Source organism: Pomacea canaliculata, linkage group LG10 (genome assembly GCF_003073045.1).
Source record: "Pomacea canaliculata isolate SZHN2017 linkage group LG10, ASM307304v1, whole genome shotgun sequence".
NCBI lineage: Eukaryota > Metazoa > Mollusca > Gastropoda > Architaenioglossa > Ampullariidae > Pomacea > Pomacea canaliculata.
The window spans coordinates 6,406,464-6,427,872 of NC_037599.1; the positions used below are offsets into that span (position 1 = coordinate 6,406,464).

A 21,409-nucleotide genomic window follows, 5' to 3' on the forward strand; every position below is an offset into this window, starting at 1 on the left:
TTACACCTCAAATAAAAAAATATTGAGTTTCTTTGCAAAAAAACAAAAACAAAGAAATGGTAGGCACAAAAAGCCAACAAAAAAAAAAAACTGGCACAAAGAATAACCAAAATTTAATGCACACAGAAGATGGATTACTTGCTTTAATCATCCAATACTTATTTTCCATGTAACAAAGTTCTGCTGCTTCAGCATACATCTGCAACAACATTCAGTGGGACAGAAGCTGCAGCTTTCACAACTAGGCCAGAATCATGTCTTCACAACGAAACTCATTTAAGATTGATATAACAAGTAAAACACACAAACTCCAATGTTGCCGGACAGAGGTGTTTGCATTTGTCTTTAATTATACAGTTTGAAGTACACTTGCATCTTGCAGCTGCTTGACAAGCACACAAGGCAACATCTCATTTAGACCAGACATGACAAAATGCGATTCTTGTTGCAGAACTTGCTTCAGGTGAGCAGCTTGTCCTGAAAGAACTCACTGAAAGTGAAAGCTCCTGAAAATGTTCCTCACTACATCTCTTGTTGAGCAAGAGTGGAGGTTTTTTTCTTTCTGTATGAGAGAAAATGATTTCTGCAACACTGAGAATGATTACATCTGGTAAAATTTAAAGAATAAAAAAAAGAGATGTCATCATGCTATTTTGAACCAGTATTTACAGCATACACATCCTGGGCAAATATACAGCTCTTGACAATCCACATCATAAATACACAGACAATTTGACAGCAAGAGTGTACTTGTATATCACAAAGCTTGTTAAGATGCTGTTAGCACTGCTGTGGATAACAGAAATACTCTTTCGACTGGGTGAGTTGTGACAATTTTTTCAACTGCACAGTGACTGCATCCCAGCATGCTCTTGGATTATTATATATTAAGAGTTTTATTTTATTTCTCTAGTATGAAGTTTTTAATGTCTTATGTGCTGTGATGCTTAATCAAATAAAGTCTCTTTCAAATATTAAGGATAATAATTATTCAGTTAAGCTAAAGCCCTTTAAAATAATCATGTAAGTTTAAGAGAATATCGTGCATACCAAAAAACATAAGCTGTTTTTTGGGTGCAGTAAGTGTTGGCCATGATATGATGAACATAGTGAAAAAGGGAAAATGTCCACCTCATCTGTCACATACCAGTCCAAATTGTTCTATCAACAAAGCCTCTAGGACGTTTGCCAACACAATCCATATAAAAAAACCCACGAAACAGAAACAAAAATATATTTTGATAAAGATAAAAATGACAACTTTCACTAACTTCCACATTTGATCCACTTCAAACACAAGAAGCTTGCTACCACAATCTTGAATTGCACCATAAAGGTGCAAGAAACTTAACTGAAGTCTATCCCTTAGTATTTCAAATACATAAATTGCAATAAAGTTTTAATACTGTTGATAGTTTAGGAATCAACAACAAAATGTTCTATTTTAAACAGTGGAATTTGAGATCAATTATTAAAGGTAAAATACCCTTCTCCCTATATATGGCTAGTAGCTGACAAGTTGAGAATTGAATTTCCATCTTCCAATCAGAACCATGTGCATCAAAATAAAAAGCAGCAGCCAACATTAAGAAGGCTTTTTAAACCCCTCTGTTTGATTTTTATTTATTGACCATTACTTAACTGCACATAATACACTTCTGCTAAATGAAAGTAAACCTTATGCTGGATGTTCAAAATGACTAACACATTCAGTCTCTTATAAATACATGCGAAACAAGGGTGGTAAACAAGACTACAATAAACCTGTATTCTCCCATAAGGGTTCTAAACTAAATTTTTTTGACTCATTCTTGAAAGTGAAACTAACACAAACTATTGTGTTCAACTAAACTCTTCTATAAAATTCACTGCTTCTCGCTAGTCTGAAAATTTCTCAAGCCCATATTAAAATGATTACAAACTAGCTGAAATATGTTATTCCCCACACAAGTCACACCAAAATGATAAGGTGATAAATGGACTAATCTTTTATTATCCTAATTTTGCATTTTTTTCTTTGTTTCTTCTAATGTTTTATTTAACAATTTATCCACAGAGCTCATTAGAAGAAATACAAAGATTTTTTTTTTTAATACTCAGGGCCTGCTGAAACCTAAGTTGATCTCTAAGAACACACTCCAGTTATTAACAAGAAGCTCAATTCAAGATTAAAAGCTTCGAGAATTTGGTAAGAAATGGTTAAAGCTGCATTGCCAGATAGTGATAAAATATCTAAACAAAACAATCTACAATGAAAACAGGTCATTGAAAGATGTGCTGGACTGCAGAGCAAGTCTGGCTCAAAGCAGAAAAAGGACAAGAATTTCTGCAATAGCGCCAAGGCATGCAACAAACACACACACACTCCCCTGCTGACAAAATGTTTCAAGCAAAATAAAAAAATATTTTAAAAAATCCAAAAAAATCCCAGCAAAACAAACAAAAAATGCTGCTGCATGTTCCCATGGGTTAGGCTATCAGAAGTGTACCACAAAAACCCAACAAAATAACTTTTCTGGATGTAAAAATTAGTACAAGATGCCTAAGTGGAAGATTTTACTATGAAGACAGTTGCAACTACCCCACCCAATAATAAAATGGAGGGGGGGAATGTTTTGATCAGGAAATGAGTTATATTTTCAAGTACAGGCTGGCACTTAAAAAAAAAAAAAAAAGGCTGTATGAAACATGGATCTCTCCAATCACAGTCTGAAATGTGCAAACAAACTACAGAACATTCACACATCTCCCCAGATACAGCATACAAATCCCAACAAAGTTCCATAAAGTTAAAAACATTTACAAGCAAAAAAAATATCAAAATATACTTTGTTATAACAACCACTATGACTGTTGACTGCATTACGCAAAATAAATGCACAAAGTCCCTGGCAAATAGGCGAACTCCCAGCAAATTTGAATTATTTTGCATTTTTGTGCTATGCCTTTGCAGTGACTCCAAATGCAGATCCAACTCGGGCAAAGAACTTTCTCAAAATCGACCTCATCTCCACTTTGAGGTCAAACATTATGGTCTCACACAAAAGTGGATAGTAGAATGCTGCATGGACCCGAAACTGTGAGACAAAGTAACAAAATATAAGGTTTCTTCTTTTCTTTTGTGATTCTTTTGCTAATGCATGCAAGTATGCACACTCTCTAAAGCACTTGCCTAGGACTGTCACTGTGGGAACGCTACTCCAAAATCTTTACAAACTTATCAGTAAATATGTAAACATCAGTAAACTTATACTCCATGGAGGTGTTAGTTCCTGTTTTAATAACAGGTTACCTTTACGTTAAGAAATGTCCATGTGCAATTTTCTAAAACAGTGATCCAGTCACCACATTTCCAAATCTCCCCTCATAGGCTGTCTAGTGCTTGCTTCACACACCACCACCCCACCCCCCCGCTCACCCCTGGCCACATATTCCAAAACATCTCTAGGAAACATAGGCTTTTTCTCTTGGTCTAAATAATATTGTAAAATGATTTATTTTACATTTCACATAACATTTAAGATGAAATTCCAAATAATTCGCTGATCACATAGCTCTGAAATTTGCTTAGCAAATTACAAGATGACACATATTCTGAACATTTCTTTGTTAACAAAAACTTTAATGTTTTAGGTTTAAGATAATCACTCACATATGTGTATGCGTACTTTTGCATGTGGTTGCATGTACACCCATCCCCACAAAAGACAAAGAAAATTACTTACCCTATCCTCTGACATTTTCAGCATGCGGGTAATAATGAGGAGAAGCAGGCTGCTCCAGGCTTCACGATGACTGTCTGACTGCAGTGACAGAAAGTATTCTAGTGCTTCATGACAAACGCTGCAAAAGAAAAACAGTATGGCATATATGAGCACTAAAAGGTAAAGGAAAACAATAAAGAGTCCTTTGGTCAGTATACATACACAAGAACATATATGAACATGCATTCACCCACACACTTAGATATGTGCACACACCACGCATGCACCATGCATGTCTCATTCTTTATACTTTATACCAAAATTTTCAAAAACTGACTTTATATAAAAATCTTTATATAAATATAAATGGAATAATGAAACACTTTTGTGGCATAAACACAGATTATGATAAAGATAGACACAGATATCTCTTGGATTAACGCTTTTATCATTTATGGTAAAATCTGGTCAGAATCCCAACTATCTAACAAATACTCCATGCAGTCAAATTATTAGGTTAACCACCAAACAAACATTCCACTCAATTGAAAAAAACAACATTATAATACTGACCACCTAACAAATACTCCATTCACAAGAAATAATATCCTGAGAAAAGATAACATCGAAAACTAAACAGGCATATATAGACCTGCTTTATGGTTATAGCCTGCAAGTTCCAAAAGTAGCAGAAATATTACTTACTCTAGAAGCAGTCGCTCAACCTGTGGCCATGCATCCATCCTTGCCTCATCATTGTACATTCGAAAAAGGATTCGAAAAAGACAGGCCAGACTTTGTGTCTCCTGCTTCAGAAGATTGGGTTTGGCCTTCCCTTTGAATCCTGTAACACCAAATTTGTCCAGTATGGATAGGGCAAGATTTCCATATACAAATCACATTTGCTTAGAACATCACATAAATAATTTGCCCTCTGTACCTCTCTGAACTCACTCCATCATCAGTGACCCACATGGCTTCTTCGCTCATCTTCTGACACCAAGCTCCTTTAAGTCCCACTAGCTATGACAAAGACTTGGACAAAGGTATTTCTCCAACCAAGCCCTATCAACTTGAAACAGATTACCCACCAGCCTTTGTCACTTTGATTCTGTTACCACCTTTAAGTCTTAACTTAAGATGCATCTTTTCATAACAGTGACTTCACTGTGACTCTGTCCTAAACATGAGCATGTATAATGTGTGTCTGTATTTATTTTGTAAGCGTGTGTCTGTTGTAGAAATGAGCATCTGTTATATGAGAATATGGGTGTATTGTTCTTAGTAATTCAATTTACTTCTGTATATCATTTCTGAAAAGCACTGAGAAAATCATTGGAAAAGAGCTATATAAATTTTGATTATTATTAAATAACTCACTGTGAAAATAAGAGAATGAGGCTTAGGCTCAGCCTAAATCAACACATTATGATTTGTTGTCCTATCTTAAGAAAATATTGCAGGAATACTTTTATTAGCCAATAAGGTCATAAACCATGTCTAAGTCATGTATTCTGTTCTGGAGCATCCTTATTTTAAAGTTTGTTTTACCCATCATAAGATGTTGGTGGCACCAAAAAAAAAAAAAAAAAAAAAAATGCAGATCACCGTCTAACCTCAATGTCACTTCAGAGGGCACTCTATAAGTGAGTGTGAAAGACAGAAGGGATGAAAGAGAGATGTGGGAACCACCACTCTTTGATCTTGTCCACAAAAAGGTTTGGTTAACCAATTAAGAAGGAAGAACAAAAATGCTTAAAACCAGAAAGTACTGACTGAAAAACAAGTCATTCATCTAGTCTCTTTGATAACAAGATGAGCATCTAAATGAGCACTTGTTTTCACATGATGGAAACATCAGCTGAAAGAGTGCTAGCTATTATTACAACTAGCAGGGTTGAGTGAGCATTGACAATAATTTAAGGCCAGGAAGAAGCCAAATGCCAGCAGTGACAGCCTGATTTCTGATACCAACAGCCAAGATCATTCAGTTTAATGAACTTCTGCAAAAACAAATGTTTACTTTCTACAGTCACATATAAATAGTGAACAGTGCAGTTTCCTCAAATCTCAAGGACAAGGGTTAAATAGAATAAACATTGCAACTAACCTGCCTTCCATAGTATGTTGCGCTGCTCATGGTTGGCATTAAACTGTTTGGCAAAGCGATGTGACTGCAGCAAACAGTCAGTGAACATAAACAGCTGTGGGGAGCTCAAGAACTGGTACATGCCTTGGTCCTCTTGCTGCTGATCATGGCTTGGATCAAGCAGGTGAGACTCATCAACATTGCCCTGGATACACAGAAACAATCTATGCAGCACAGCAGCATATAGAGCTGAAACTGGACATTGGGATTGGGGAATAGGTAATTAGAATTAAAAACAAAACACCTGCCTACACCCACCCTCTCAGTGTACAAATAAATCAGCTGCGAGAAGGTTGAAATATTATGAACAGCCACAACTTTTTTGTTTCTTCCACATTCAACTGATTGTGTCATGTATCCTGTTTTGTGTGGACAGCAAACTCTGCTCTCCAGTGTAGGTCAATGGCTGATCCCCAAAGTTTCACATCTAGGGAGGAATTTAGGGGCCAGTTGCACAAGAAATTTTTAATTTTAAACGCTTCTAGTCCTTAAATCGATTAAGATCATTAGTTTTATAGAAACAGTGCACAACACAATTTTATAACTTTTAAAACTAAACTTTTTTCAAATAAAAATAAAATGAAGCCACACTTTTGTTCCTGTCAATTTTTCATATGACATTGGAGCAATTTTTCAAAAAAATTTCTAAATTTGATTCTTTAGAACAGTTTTAAACTTTCGAAATGTGCAACTAGCCCCAGACTGTAAAAGATAACTAAATGTTGAAGCTACCACTAAAGAGAATGAAACAACATGCACCTTACCACCAATATCTTACCTGAGCTACTGCCAAATTTTCTGCATCTTCTCTCCTGCTGGTGGCAGGAAAAAATACAATGTTGTCAATGGTTTGGATCAGCTCCAGCTGCACCACGCAACGTATTAGCAAACCCTGGAACAACTGGTGGTCCGACAGCTGCACCTCTGCAACATGTTTTAGCCTCATACAGCCCTGCAGATGCCTAAGCTGTTGTGCATTGACTTTTTTACTTAAATAAGATCACCTGTGTCAAGTATATCTGAATCTCAGCACAATTTACAGACATCAGGTAGTGTCATGGATCCTTCACTTTTTGGATGACAGGCAATGAGTACTCGTCAATGGGCCTTTTTCCAACTCCATCACAACGTGCACTGGCTCACCCCATGGCTAAGTTATATCTCTGCTTCTATTCTGTATAATAACAGTTGTCGCAGTAACTATGAGGGTCAATAACTCATCAAATTATCTTATGACACTGCACTGCTCTCTCTTATTAACGGGCCAGTAGATATCCATGGTGGACTTTTGGATGAACTTACAGCCTGGTGCAACAACAATTTCTTAGAACTTAATGCGAGTCAGATCGAAGAGATTGCCTATGATTTTTGTCAGAATTCTCCACCAACTCCTGTAAGTGTCCTCCACAACAAGGAGGTAGAAGTTGTCTCTACTTATATACAAGGGTACCATCTTCGATAGGAAACTTCGCTGGGATACCAAAACTCGTGCTGTCATGGAAGCTAAAGTTTTTCTCTGTCTCCCAGAGATTTCTTCAGCTCTTTTAGATCGCAAATAGCATGCTGTCCTTCTTGTTTATTTGTTTTTACAACAGTTTATGGGTGAAGGACAAGAGAAGCTTACATCATGTTGTATAGACCTGCTCCATAGTCATTGGGACAGCCCAGAGTGCTCCTCAGACTCTATATAACAGACAGACACTTCTGAAAGTGTCTGAAATCTTTCACGATGACAGGTATGTCCTGTCAGAAGAATTTGTCCAACTCACATCGGGTCACTGATTCTGCGTACTTGCATGCAGGACCAACAGAATGAGGCTGTCCTTTGTTGTTTCAGTCGTGCAACTTCTGAGTGTTACTGTGTGCAAATGAATGGAGCTATCTGACCCAAGAATGTATGTCTGGTGGATATGAATATGTTGTCAAACGTGATATTTTGTTGTGCTTTCTTATTGAGCTGCCCTGGATTTCCATGGGATAAATAAAGTGTTATCTAATTTATAAGACTAAATTTTTAGCATTGTGCATTTAAATTTATATTTAATTTACATATAAATTATATAATATGAAAGGTACCACCATACATACAGAAAGAAGTAAAAAGAGAACTATATGTGTTTATTACTAACTACATTTGCGGAAATCCTCCGTTTTAAACTAAAAATTCCTTTAAACCATTTTTCTGCACACTCTATCTCCCAGACACACGCACACAAATCTCTATAAATGTGCTCTTCCTCCCCTTCTACTTCCTCTAAAGAGACCATAACAAGGAATTTGCACTTACTAGCTTTTGGAATACAATGATCTCGAGATTCCCTAGAGATGGTGCTCGCAGTGCTATGAATGCTTTCCGTCCTCTGTCGCTGTGGTGAATCACCCTGTATTTAATAATAATTAAAAAAAAAATGCTTGTGAACTTAAGAAACATTCTCAACAACTAAATGTCAAGTATATTAGTCTGGAGACCTTAATGTTGGATTCAATGGACACAAAACCAGTAAAGACTGAAAGAGGTTATGAAATATATGCAAAATGTATAGAAAAGAACACACCTCTTTCTATGACTAGCGAAAGAAAAATAAAAATGAAAGGATCCAAAAATATATTTAAAAACTGAAACCACTATAGATGATCTCTGATATAGCAATAAACCAGATCTACATGTACTTTCCCTAACTACTGCCAAACTGTATATTGCATATCTTTTGAAGTTTTCCAATTTATAAAATCTCATGCACTATTCTGCTCATTCTTAACATTTCTTAGTGATTTGGGATGCTGTATGTACTTCTGCCAGACCAATGCATAGAAAAAGTACCTGTCCTTCAGAAGAAACATTTTCATCGTTGGATGACTGAACAGTCAGATGACTGTCACCCAAGTCTGGGTGCCATGTCAGCAAGTCATGTGGAATTGTACACTTGAAGATGCCCAGCATGCACGAACATGTTTTGTCCCATACAGAGCTAGAGAACTTGGTGCCATTGGAAATTACCAGGTTTTCCATGCAGTTGGTCCCAGATCTTGCCAACTGCTCATTGTCTGCAGTATGCCAATATTGAGAAATAAACATGCACGCCCAACAATGATGACACACATGAGATTATTTAGTTTTGCACCTATTTGTTTCAGATCTGGATAACTGAAGAAGTCATGTACAAAAAAAAAAAAAATAAGCTGATGAATGAAATAATTATGAAATTAAATAAAACTTTTCAATTTTTGAGAAAGCAAAGTGAGGGCAACTGTATAGGATAACTTTTCACTGTGAAATCTGTTGATAGTATCCTATAACCAAGACATGTAGCATCACTAGTATTTCAGTCAAGTAGACACTGTTTTATCCAGATCAGTTTCAATCATTTCATCTAAAAATCTCATCTTTTTTATCTCAGTTAAACCATGCTGAACTATCCTCATCAAATCAATGGGTGGTGTCCATAGCTCCATGGGGGCTGGTACTGGGATTAGTACCATAGTCAAATCTTGTTTTCTCAAGAGAAAAAAAAAGGAGAGAGAACATTCTTTTGCTAAGACCTACAGATGATGTGCCAGATCAGACTTTATTCTCAAGTCAGTCTGGTTTATGATGCCTGAGAGAGAGCAGAAATTCTCCCTCACACAGAAGTAAATGAGGAACTAACCTTGCTGGACACACCACTTTAACATCTGGTAAAGATCATCAAGCAAGACAGGGTTCAAAACCTCATAGTACTGACTGAAGACATCCACTATGGCATACAGAGCATGATTGCATGTCGTTGTCATCCACTCTGCCTTCTGCAGACAAAATATAGTAAAACCACCACTTTTAGGTCAGTCTGAATCCAACATAAATGACACTTACCTAAATCTGACAAAAAGCATTAACAGAACAAAAGCATACTGTTTTAATTTTGGAGGGTGACAAGCAAATGAAGTCTGCACATAGTTCTAACTTCTGACAGCAACGGCTAACATAAGATCTGAGCATCTATTAATCAACTTTGCTCTATGTGTACTCCTACTGTTTACAACAAAAAAATACAAAACATCAAACCAAGATTGTGGGAGAAAACATATAAGACTGTTCAAATCTCCCACACCAACAACAAAGATTTATAATTTAATTAGTTGATGCTCACCTCACTCATCTGTTCAGGCAGCTTCATGTTATCAAAGATTCTAAAGATGATGCGAAATAGGTCACGCCACCAGTGAGGCTGGAATGACTCGCCATAGGTTTTCATAATTTCAAACATCACAGTCAAGCCTCTGCACAAAATCACCATGAGCCATGGTTACACTGTGATCACCACAAGCCAATGTCACCACAAACTTGTATTACTGGACTACTAGCAATTGATTTTTTCCAGTTATCTACTAAAAGGAGGAAGGTTTGAACAAAGCTTCTGGTTTAGTCACATTCATTGTTAAGGCTTGCCGAGACTAACAGTGGAGAACTTCACAAGAGGCTAAGCATTGGTTTCAGCAGACAGACAGCAATCCACCTATACATGTCCGTAATGTCACACACTGAGATCACTACAAGCCATGGTCACATTGTGATCATGAGCAATGGTCACACACTGTGAGCACAAGCCATGAAAACTTATGGACAAAAAACCCCATCAATTTTCACTAATATGAAAAAAAACTTTTATTTCAAATTTCAAGTGTGTAAAATCAAAAATAAAAATTACAACAAATAATATCACAAAGATGAAAATATTGACAGAATCTTATTTAAAAGCACTGGAAATAAAATGTGCAACAGAACTTATAATTTGTGCTAAAAGATTAGTCCACTGTCTCACTGATTTGTTTACAAGGTGTTGACTATTTATAAGACTCAGTTTTCACTGTCCCTTAATCTTAAGAACCAGTGTCAACAATTCTTCAGGTATAGGCCAGCTGATTGACTTTGTTTTACTCTCCTAATACACCAATGACATAATGAGACTTTGACGCCATATTTGTGCCAAATTTATTACCTCACATGAAACATCTACAAAGAGGGTTACCATGATACCCAAATAAGTATGCAATAAAACATTCTCTAAATAATAATTAAAAAAGTCCAGGAAGCAAAAAAAAAAAAAAGAGAGAACTGGTGCAGAACACAAGAAGGTGAAAATTTTTTTTAAAAATGTATGCTTGACTGACCTTGTACGGACATCTAGTTTACATCTGTTGATGACACACGAGAGCTCAAACAGCACTGGAAACCACCCTCTCACCCACACTCTATCCTCCTCTGGAACATTCATCTCTTCACCAGCATGTTCCCGGAAGATCTAAAAATTTAAAAGAAAGGATTCTTTTCACAAACCTCATGTTTTTGTGTTTTTCTTTAAAAGACTGAAGTTCACTTTAGGCACACAAATATGAAAAATTATATCTACAGGCACGAAGTGGTGCACCAACTGTTGACTGATTGCAATTATAGAAATATATTCCACTTTCTACGCAATAAAAGTCTAATTTTCTTTCATGAAAAACATATCATTATTATCTTTTGATGAAACTTGTGACATTATGGTATTAGTTCAATGGCTCAGCTCACATGTGGCTTCTCTGCCACATATTTCGCACAATTGCGGATGAGTCTGATGGCCTCCATGCTGGTGTCAGGAAAGGCAGCATTGCACGCAAACTCACTCAGGCACTTCACTGCATCTTGGAAGGAATCGATGATGGAACTGAAGTGCTTTTCAAATACACTCACTGTTGGAAAGAAATGAGTTGACAGAAACATTTACACAATAGGTAAAAGTAATGGAAATCACTACATTTAAACAAAAATTGAAATGCCAATTAAAAATATTTACATGCATAACAACAAAAAAAATCTTCTCCCCACAAAATCAACAAATCCAGCATCCAGAAATGAACAAACCAAAGGCACAACAGAGTTACTAACAAATAATTTTGCCTGTTGTTTGAAAAGCCAGTTCCACAATTCCCTCATCATGGTCAGAAGCAGCCAGATGGAAGACAGAAAAGATGTTCTTCCATCCAGACTTGATGCTGGCTGCCTGGGAGTTGACCATCTGCGCCACACATCGCACAACCATGTCACGAATGGTAGGTGATCTGAAGAAAATTAATCCAGCAAACATTTGCCCTTATTAATTATGTATAAATGATCACTGCATTACATGATGTCATTTAGAACAAAAATGACACCAGACACGATCAGCTATAAGAAAGACATTGCTTTATTTACACAGGTTTCTATTTTTTGTATGTGTAGGTGAATTTTCTCTTACCATGGGTTAAGCCACACTCACGAGACAACCCCTTCTTACTATGATCTATCTACATGGTCAACCACAGACATGAATTTAAAGCAATTAGGTGAAATTTACTTGTTCCTCTTCATAATGTGTTCAAAAGGTCGAAGGAAGTCCTTCTGGAAGCGGAAGTTGGAAAACTCGCCCTTCTCTATGAATTTCATGGACAGTTGGCGCAAGGAGTCCACAGCAAAAAAGGCAACGTCTTCCATAGGACTGCAGCCAACCTGTTAACAAAAGACCTCCAAGATAGTGCCTTCTTTTGTGAAGGTTGTTCTCTCAAATAAGATCCCCCTCAAATGCTTCCTACTAAAATACTGGTTATACAGGATACATTTTTTTCAGAATGCTGCAGACTTTGAGAGTCAAAGATTTTCTACCTTGTTGAAATGGTCACCAATGAACTGCCAGATGCGTGACCACTGTAGCCTGATGCGACCCATGTTGTAGTAGGATATTTCAACTATCTTTTGCAGACTGAACATGCGGGGATGTGTTGGGCTTGCTAGTTCTTCCAGTGAAACTTGACAAAGTGCCTTTGTGAATTCCACTGTTTCAAATATGAAAAGCATAAAACATAAAGACTAGATTTTTTTTTTGGTAACTCATTTTTAATAAAATTATGCATCTGAAAAGATTATTAAATAAATGTTAATCTTTATATAATTGGAAACCAACTTGTTTAGAGACTAAATTCCAACTCTAAAGCAGAAGAAAATGGTTGATTTTAAGGGAATAAGGTGAGGATACATATTGGACCAGAAGAAAGACATTTGTGAGGTATGACCATAAGGACAGTGCACTGCTTCAGTTCCTCAATATACTCCACCAGGCCAAACGATTCTTTCCCATCCAAGGTAGAAGTCTGGCCTTTAACTACAGAAAAGGGAAGTGGTGGTGATAGAAGTCACAAGAATAACAGACTATTTTAACAGTTTTCAGGTAACAATTTCTGAATAATTGCTTACTTCTAACCAAATTAAACTTTATCTGTCCACCCACCTAATTAAACACAGACATGATGTCAACACATTCTGATATCAACAGGTCCTTTGCATTGATATATATATATAAAAAAAAAAGAAAAAACAGAAAAAAAGACTGCTTTACCTATTGCATCTCCATCTAGTTTGACAGACCCAGTAAAAATTCTGTCAACAGCCACTACCACACTCTGGGAACTTGTCTCTCCAACTGTTTCCTGGAAATTGGCCAGTCGCTGCCTGTCCATTCCACTCAGGCCACCACGGGCTATTACTGTCAGCAAAACACACAAGGTTGGAAAAGCATATTTTTAATACTTCAATTTGTTTTATTATTCTGTGTCAAATACTGCTGACTGTTGTACAAAAACATACTTTGAGTAAGCATCTGCACTATTACCCACAAACTGCCATATGCAACAAATGTTAAAACCTGAATTGATACAAGTTTAACCAGTCTTTTTGTGGCACCTGCCTTTTTACTGCACAGGGTATGGGGAGATGGCAGGCTAGTGAAGCTTTTGCATTTATTGAAGCAGATGGATTGCTTTGTTATTTCTATTACCTTATGTGTCCATTATGATGTGTACATGCTTAATACTGAATTATTCTTTGTATGTGTTGTACATGTATTGTGGACTAAAAGCATTTTAAAAAAGTCTAAACACATCTGCACTATACGTAACATACACAAACTGCTGCTGAGTTACCATTTAACACAAGAAAATGTCCCAATATGCAGTTTTATTTTCCCACTGATTTTCAATTGAATTTATAGCAATAAAATTAAAGCCAACGAGACAGTGCTTGTCTGCAGTTCTTGATATAAAGAGACTAAAACAGACCCTCTGGATCAAAAGCCTCAATTGGGTGGACAAATGAAGAGTCTTTTGATGTGATATGTTTAGGCAATGAAGGTTTCACTCCTGTCCCAATAAGCTGAGCCAGTTCCAACTGAGAAATGCAACGCAAGATCTGGAAAAATCCAACAAAACATGCTGCTTGTGGTTTGTCTGTAATTTAAAAATGTATACTAAAGATGAATACCAAAGCAGAAACCCTTGAATCCTAATAATAGGCAAGAAATGTAAACACAGGTACATGCTACAAGGGTAAAAGTTGCTTCAAAGTTTTCTTGAAAAAGCAGCTCATGAAACAGAAAATCTTACTGAACTCATGCTAATCTCTAAATTGCTGAACAAAATCCCCCACCCCCGTATTCCCCCAAATAATACCCTCACCCCTAAGGACCTCAAATGTGTGTGCCTTTCAATGACTTCACCTCTAACCAGGAGCCTCCTAGATAATTGCCATCTGTGTGGGCTACCGAGATGAGTGTCTTGATGGTGTCTATGTTCTTGATCTTCATCTCCGTGATAGGTGTAGCACATGTCAACAGCGTGAACCTGGCCAGGGCTTGAACATAAGCATCACGCTCCAGCTGTCACCAAAACAAAAGCTGATAACTGTAAGATTGTTGATGCATTTGAGAAAACAGCAACGTTTGATGGAATTCAATTTCAAAGTTAACCTGATTTAAAGTTGCTGACTGGGTTAACAAATACAGCAATGGTGTCAGAAAGGTGAGTTTCAATTCTAAAGATTAGGTGCTATGCACCTTATAAACAGAACAAAGTTATTCACAGAGATTCTGGGAATAAGCATATCAAAGATATCAAAGAAGAATGTGAGTTATAGCATTAGCAATAATGACCAGCACAGTGTAAAATACAGCCAACATAGAAAAGAATAACTAAAATAAAGAGAAATAAAAAAATGGTTACCAACAAATTAATGTGTTGTTTTCTTTCTCTTCTGCTCTGGCACGTAGACCAAAAAAATGAGGGAAAGAGAAAGAAAAGCAAATATTATACACACCTCCATGTGGAAGATGCAAGCAATGCGAATAGCACATCGGATCCCATCTAAGCACAGCTGAGCGATGTCCTGATCATCGCAATCCTGCAATCCCACACTGAAGGCAGCCAAGAATGGGGTCCAAGCAATCTGGGCATACAGAGATTTAGCCATTGTAAAATATCTCTCAATTTCCTCCTAAAAAGCATCTCAAATTATTTCATCTCTTTGCAGTGCCTGCTCTTTAAAAAAAAAATCTTGTCATCCTTTGGACCGCAGTGGATTATTTCCATACGCATCAATAATTTACTTAGATATTATTGCTCTTGTAAAGCTGGTACTGAGAAAAGTGATGTCTCTAACTCACTTAGGATACTACCTTTATCTTTTCACATTAATATTAAGGAGGTTTCAACTTCCATAAACTTCCTTAAAGGTGAATGGATGACCATTTCAATGCATGACTGTCATACCTTGAACATAGGCCTGACATGCTCAAGATGTGTGGCTGAGGTGAATGAGGACTTAAAATGGCTGACACTCTCCATGAGAACCTTGGCTGTCTGTGCCATTTGTTCCATCTCCACGTTGTACAGAAGTCTTCTCTGCTTGTTGCTGGTTATATCCTCTGCAGAATCAAGCACAGTCTCAACAGCATGCACTTATACAATCTACTTGCCAGTCTTCTATTTTTATGCGTTTCCAACTAGATATACACTACCTTAACCATAGTTTTGTTTACTGTAAGCTAACTCTTTATACTTTCTTAAACAGACAAGGTTTCACACTGTAATATTATCAGAAAAAATCAAAACAACAACATCTGAACAAAAGATCTGAATCTTCAAGCAGCAAGTGAATGCACTTTGGATCAAAATGAATCCTCTTATAACATCGATGTAACTTGACGAAATAAATATTAATACTTCAGGGTTGGAATTCACATCAAGCTTGTGATAAATTTTTAGGCTGGTCGACACAATAACTTCAGAATGTGGCTGTCATGGATATGTAAGAGCTGTATCCCCGATGCCTAGACATGTGGTATACAGGGCAGAGGCTCTGAGCTTGAACACCATGAATAGGTTACAGGCTTGACATGATCTTTGTATTTTACCAGAACCATCTATATAGTCATGTAGTCTAGGACTATATAAAACAGCATGTGATGAAACATTATTTTATAACTTCTGATTACTATAGTAGATACATAAAAAAAAACCCCATAAGAATTACTACAATGAATTACTACCATTAACTATGAATTATACTGGACACATGTATTCAGCCCATTCTTACTGGCAAAAGTGTTTGGTTTGTGCCCTCCTGCCGGCTTCATTTTAATCTGATTGCCAGCAATCTCATCATAGATAGAAGACAGGTACTCTTCAGGCAGATCTTTGCTGTCGTTGATGCCCCGGTTCATACGAATGTATTGTTCTTTGGTCATTTTTTGACCCTGCTTCACCTGCCAGTGTCAAACATCTTGCATCACATGACACTGCAAAGTCTCCTCGCTATTCTTGAGATGAGAACGGAAGTATTTTTTTTCTATTTTTCTTTCTTCCATCACATTCAGACACTGCTAACTCTCCCCACAATCTTTCTTGTTCATAAGAAGAGATTTTTTTTTTCAATTAATTGAGACTGAAGATTACCCCAGCCTAAAAACAAAGAAAGGCAGAAAGAAAAAGGAGAACATATTTTGAGCAATTTTAATTTGAAGACAGTTCAAGAAATTTTGTGTGCTTTGTGATCTCTCTATGCATCACCTGACCTGTGGACTGTGCAAATCTGTTGTGAGCATGATGATTGAAAATGCCAGAACATATGCTGTGTCAGCACTGGAAAACAGTTCAGAGCTGAAAAAGGCAATAGCATAAAACATACATGGAGTCACTTGAAGAGAAATGATACATTTTTGTACTAACAGAAAAAAATTCTCATATACTTTTTCAAGTTAAACCTGTTAAGAGTATATGTATGCCACAAATATTAGTAGCAAAGAACACAAGTCAATATGCACAAACTAGATATTTTTAAAACAATGTTTCAATAAATGTTTTATTACTAAACAAGCATGTTTAGTAGAAATTTTCAGCCAGCTGCTCGCTCAGCATGTGCTGCTAAAAGCTGATGCCTAAACATCTAGTATCATAGCAAATTTATGTTTTGCAGCATAATGCCAGATGACAAGAACAGCTGATAGATATCAAAAGCAGAACAGTAGTTAAAAAAAAAACAAAACTGGTGATATCAAAAGCAGGACTACTCAAAATTCAAAGCATGCACCCACTTCGGATTGCATTCACAGAATCTAGAAGCAAATTTCTCCATCAGTCTGTCAATCTTCTGTGATTCCCCAGGCAATCGGAAGCCATCCAAGAATTTTCTCAGGGCAGGGACAATGGGCATTTCTGTGAAGTTTATTTGGTCAACGTATGCATACATCACCTCTTTATTGAATCTGTAGGAGAAAGACAAACAGTAAATATCTAGTTTCTGTTTTAATAAATGGTGTTAAAACCATTATGGTGTACAGTTGTGTCAATTTGTCAAATGACTTCATATATCAACATGCATTCTCAAATAATTGTTGAAAAGACCAGACCAGCTTAGCTCATCGTCAATCACAACCCTTAACAATTTCAACTGGCTCATCACTAATGGTAACTTGCCATACTGTCACTCTTTTCCTAGCTGAAGTTAAACATTATTTCTTTGGCCCTGCTCATATTCAGCTCAATATGCTGCTTTAATTTATATTTATACTTCAATGCTTCAAAAAACTGGGGACAAATTTTTTTCCTTATTTACTGACTTTCCCAGGGATTGAAAATAATGTTCACAAATTTTTTAAGGTTTTACTGACCCGTACAGACAGATGTACACACCAAGGGGCTAAACTTTTGAATTTTTTTTAAAATATCATATAAATACATGAGCTCCTTACTTTTCATTTTCTCCCAAAAAGTCTCCCAGTACAGTCTGCAAACAAAATATCAAAACACATCTTTTTTTAAAAAGAAATAGTATAAGCAAAAAGATATTCTTACAAACAACACTATTAGATAACTACTTAGTGAATCCTTTAAAAAGATTTATTTCATAATTATATAATAAACTTTATAATTAGATAATAAGCATCTTTGTGACAAAGAAATTCATCCATACATAGTCCACAGCTAGTTCAGGTTACACTAAAAGATCATGTAAAAGATGAAAAATATTCAGAAAAAATAAGATTTTGAGAACAAATTCTCTTTCTTTGAAACTTACCAGATGACATTACCATTGGAGACCAAGGGGTTACACTAGATCTGTAACCATCAAATATTGTCTCCCTGACAGTGGTGCTCCACTGGTCAGGTATCAGCACCATGACAGTTATAAAGGCAAAGGCAAAACCAGTGGCTGGGACTAATAAAAAACTATGTGAAGTTGCTTTCTAAGGATGTGTGCACAGGCTGCAGCTTCAGAAAACCAGAAAAACCTATAAACAATCAGGGTCAGAGGTCATACTAACCTCTTTTTCAATCCAAAACAAACAAACAAACAAAAAAAAAAAAAAACCGTAAAGTACAAGACAGTAATGTGTGGCACGATTAGTAGAAGCACAAGGGGTCTGAAAATATGTATTTTTTAGACAAGGTCATGACCCAATTATGAAAACTTAAACAACTTGCTGTCTTATAAAGGCAATGTGTTAAAGATTCATTATTCTTTTAACGCAGGAGCATCTCTCCAAAAAACTGAAGTCTGAGAAAGAAGATGAAAGGACGAAAACAAAAAAAAATTGAAGGATGGGTGTACCGGCTGCCCAGTCAGCCCCTGACTGCCCCAAATGTAAACAAAGAGTCTCCTCAAAGTGAGAACACCTGACCGCCAGTAAAAAGTTCTTGATAAGAAGAGTCTTACCAGGGTAAAACCCAGGGTATGTGAAAAAGATACTGAGAAAGCGAAACTTTTGCTCTACCTGAAGAAGAAGAGCCCTTTCCCTGTGTTACCTAGATACCAAATGGGCAGGCTCAGTATGTCAAACTTGCATCCACAGCTTATCACACAAAAGTATCCCAAACCTCACACTATCAGAAAGAAGTATAAGCTAAGCACTGACTACACAGTGGTGTGTGTTGCCTGACAGCTTCACCAACTCATTGCTTAAACACATGTTGTGTGTCCAACATCATAATTTGGTAGAAATGTTCCTCAAACCAGAAGAAAGTCTAGAAAGCACTCTATTTTCAGATGAAAACTCATTGAAAGTCTCTATAGCAATAGTCTCTTTTAGGAACACAAGCAACCACGACCAGCCAAAATGAAAACAATGTAATACAAGCCACCTTTGTGAACAAGTGCAGCACATGGTAAGAGCAGAGCCAGTAACACCACCATAACCATAAGAAAAGTGGTGCATTAGCTCTGCCTGTGCCTTTATAGCTGACTAGTGGTTAAACTCAATGGTTAAAGAGCTAGTGTAACCCCTTCTCTCCTACAGTCATGTCATCTGGTAGTCAAACAAGAAACCTGGTATTCAGTACTTGCCTTATCTAGTCTCTCTTCGGTGTGAAAAAACTCAGCAACATCTTCTGCAGATTTTCCCAGCATTCCTTGCTCTTGAAGATACAGGATGCCCTTCATGGGTTTCTTCTGGAACCTTAACCAAATAACATTAAAAAAATATTGAATGCAATTTTCGGTGAAACATAAATTATTTTTAGCACAGTTATAGCACAGTGCCACTTGAATTAATAAACCAATGAATAAAAGTTGTATTAAAATACAAAAACTGCCCCAACAGTTTTTAATGTCAATCATCTTCATGCCTCACACCTACCATTTAGGATCTGGGTCGAACAGCAACTCCATTTAGCTCAACCACAAAATTTTGAAAATAAATGATGACTTTCATTTTTTCTTCTACAATCAAATTTATAAGAACCAGCTAGAAATGCAAACTATAGTTTTTAATCCTAAATATGACCCATTCAATGGAAAGATTTGTTCGTCAGGGGGGGCGTCACAAGTAAAAGGTTGAGAACCGCTGGGTTATACAATGAAGATTGGCATGACAACTGTATGATTCATGGTTTACGCAATCAGATTCCTCTAGCAAAGTCATCGTCACCCCTCTCGATTGAAAAATAAAACTGTATATGCTCTAAAAAAAAAAAAACACTAGGGTCTTCTCAAAAACTAAGAAATGACACATAAAACACTTTAGCATGGTTTTCTAAATTTTTACTATTATAAATCCTAAAAAAAACTTAAGAGTGAACACTGCAGCACACACTTTTGTACTTATATATATATAAGTTGGCTTAATATGGCTACAAATCTTCATATGACAAAGAATACAGAAGCAGGGAAAGGGAATGCAAGTAATGAAGAACTAAGTGAAAAAAAATAGCTGAGATAAGATAAAAATAGATTGTTTTAACTCACATATCCAGTCCCATTTCTACAATCTCTTTCTGCTGCTTCAGCACCTCAAACTGCTCTGGAGAGTCAAGGGCAGGAATTCCTGTGGCCTGAGTGGCACTGTTGTTGGAACTCAGGGAGTTGACACTACCATAGCTAGCCATTGTTCCCTTGCCACTGTCACTGTCAGTTTCAGTGTATGGCTTATTGTCTTGACCTGACAGAAATATTCAAACAAAAATACACCTAAAATATTTTGGGGAGGGAGAAAAAGCATCACAACCCCCCCCCCCCCCCAATGTGTAATTGTGGCTACTATGGCCACAACAGGCAGACAACACAGGTCACCGTCTATTACAGGAGCAGAGCTAATGTATTAATGAAGCATGTATTCAGGTTTCTTGAAAAAGCAATAAGCCAATGCCATTCAAACTTTATGAAAGGAATCATCAGGGATAAAGGAATAAATAATGATAACAGATCTTCACAAAATTATATGAAAAAAAACCTGATTCCTAAAACAATTCCTACAATAAGAACAAAGCATACAAAATTTTACCTGCTTACAATAAACAGATCTGTTGGTCTCAACAAATCTTTGAACAACAATGTAAGGAACCTATCTTGGCCCTTCAATGAACAGAAGACTTCTTAACTGGAATTAAGCTGACAGTAGACAGTGCAAACAACAGTGCCCAAGCCTCCCACCCTCACTGAAATTTAAATTTAAAAGTAACATACATGAATTCCTATATATATTTAAAAAAAAAATGGGTATACACACCAAGGTTTGATTGAGAATGAGGATTGACATACAGGTCTTTGCTCCATTCCACCATGCATTTGAGGATAGACACAAGACACTGTAAGCCTTTTATACGCATACTCTTCTCCTGATTCGGCGTAGCACCTGGGAGGGAAAAACAAAAGACTCGTTACAATTAACAATTTTATAAAAAGTGTGTTTCTGTTTTCTTCTTAGCTGTTTAGGTACAAAAAATTCTCAATACAATTTAT

The 21,409-nt window shown here is 36.6% G+C and overlaps 1 protein-coding gene across 3 annotated transcripts in view; it reads right to left on the reverse strand.

The window, feature by feature from the left end:
• Positions 1-125: 125 nt before the first annotated feature.
• The window catches only part of LOC112573817 (brefeldin A-inhibited guanine nucleotide-exchange protein 1-like), a 31,457-nt gene continuing 10,173 nt past the window's right edge, over positions 126-21,409 (reverse strand). For 2 of the 3 annotated variants that reach the window (XM_025254424.1, XM_025254422.1), the window contains 26 exons: positions 21,177-21,302; positions 20,417-20,609; positions 19,517-19,628; positions 17,925-17,959; positions 17,268-17,438; positions 16,749-16,833; positions 16,271-16,439; positions 15,445-15,599; positions 14,993-15,121; positions 14,397-14,555; positions 13,960-14,089; positions 13,242-13,388; positions 12,512-12,681; positions 12,207-12,358; positions 11,759-11,931; positions 11,402-11,562; positions 11,002-11,132; positions 9,981-10,110; positions 9,501-9,636; positions 8,675-8,898; positions 8,141-8,234; positions 6,632-6,777; positions 5,815-5,998; positions 4,410-4,548; positions 3,726-3,843; positions 126-3,077 (listed from right to left, as the gene is read on the reverse strand). In XM_025254424.1, coding sequence (XP_025110209.1) covers positions 2,940-3,077; positions 3,726-3,843; positions 4,410-4,548; positions 5,815-5,998; positions 6,632-6,777; positions 8,141-8,234; positions 8,675-8,898; positions 9,501-9,636; positions 9,981-10,110; positions 11,002-11,132; positions 11,402-11,562; positions 11,759-11,931; positions 12,207-12,358; positions 12,512-12,681; positions 13,242-13,388; positions 13,960-14,089; positions 14,397-14,555; positions 14,993-15,121; positions 15,445-15,599; positions 16,271-16,439; positions 16,749-16,833; positions 17,268-17,438; positions 17,925-17,959; positions 19,517-19,628; positions 20,417-20,609; positions 21,177-21,302 — 3,707 coding nt within the window. In that variant the 3' untranslated portion in view covers positions 126-2,939. The remainder of the gene's footprint in view (positions 3,078-3,725; positions 3,844-4,409; positions 4,549-5,814; positions 5,999-6,631; positions 6,778-8,140; positions 8,235-8,674; positions 8,899-9,500; positions 9,637-9,980; positions 10,111-11,001; positions 11,133-11,401; positions 11,563-11,758; positions 11,932-12,206; positions 12,359-12,511; positions 12,682-13,241; positions 13,389-13,959; positions 14,090-14,396; positions 14,556-14,992; positions 15,122-15,444; positions 15,600-16,270; positions 16,440-16,748; positions 16,834-17,267; positions 17,439-17,924; positions 17,960-19,516; positions 19,629-20,416; positions 20,610-21,176; positions 21,303-21,409) is intronic. The other variant, XM_025254423.1, reaches the window with a different exon arrangement.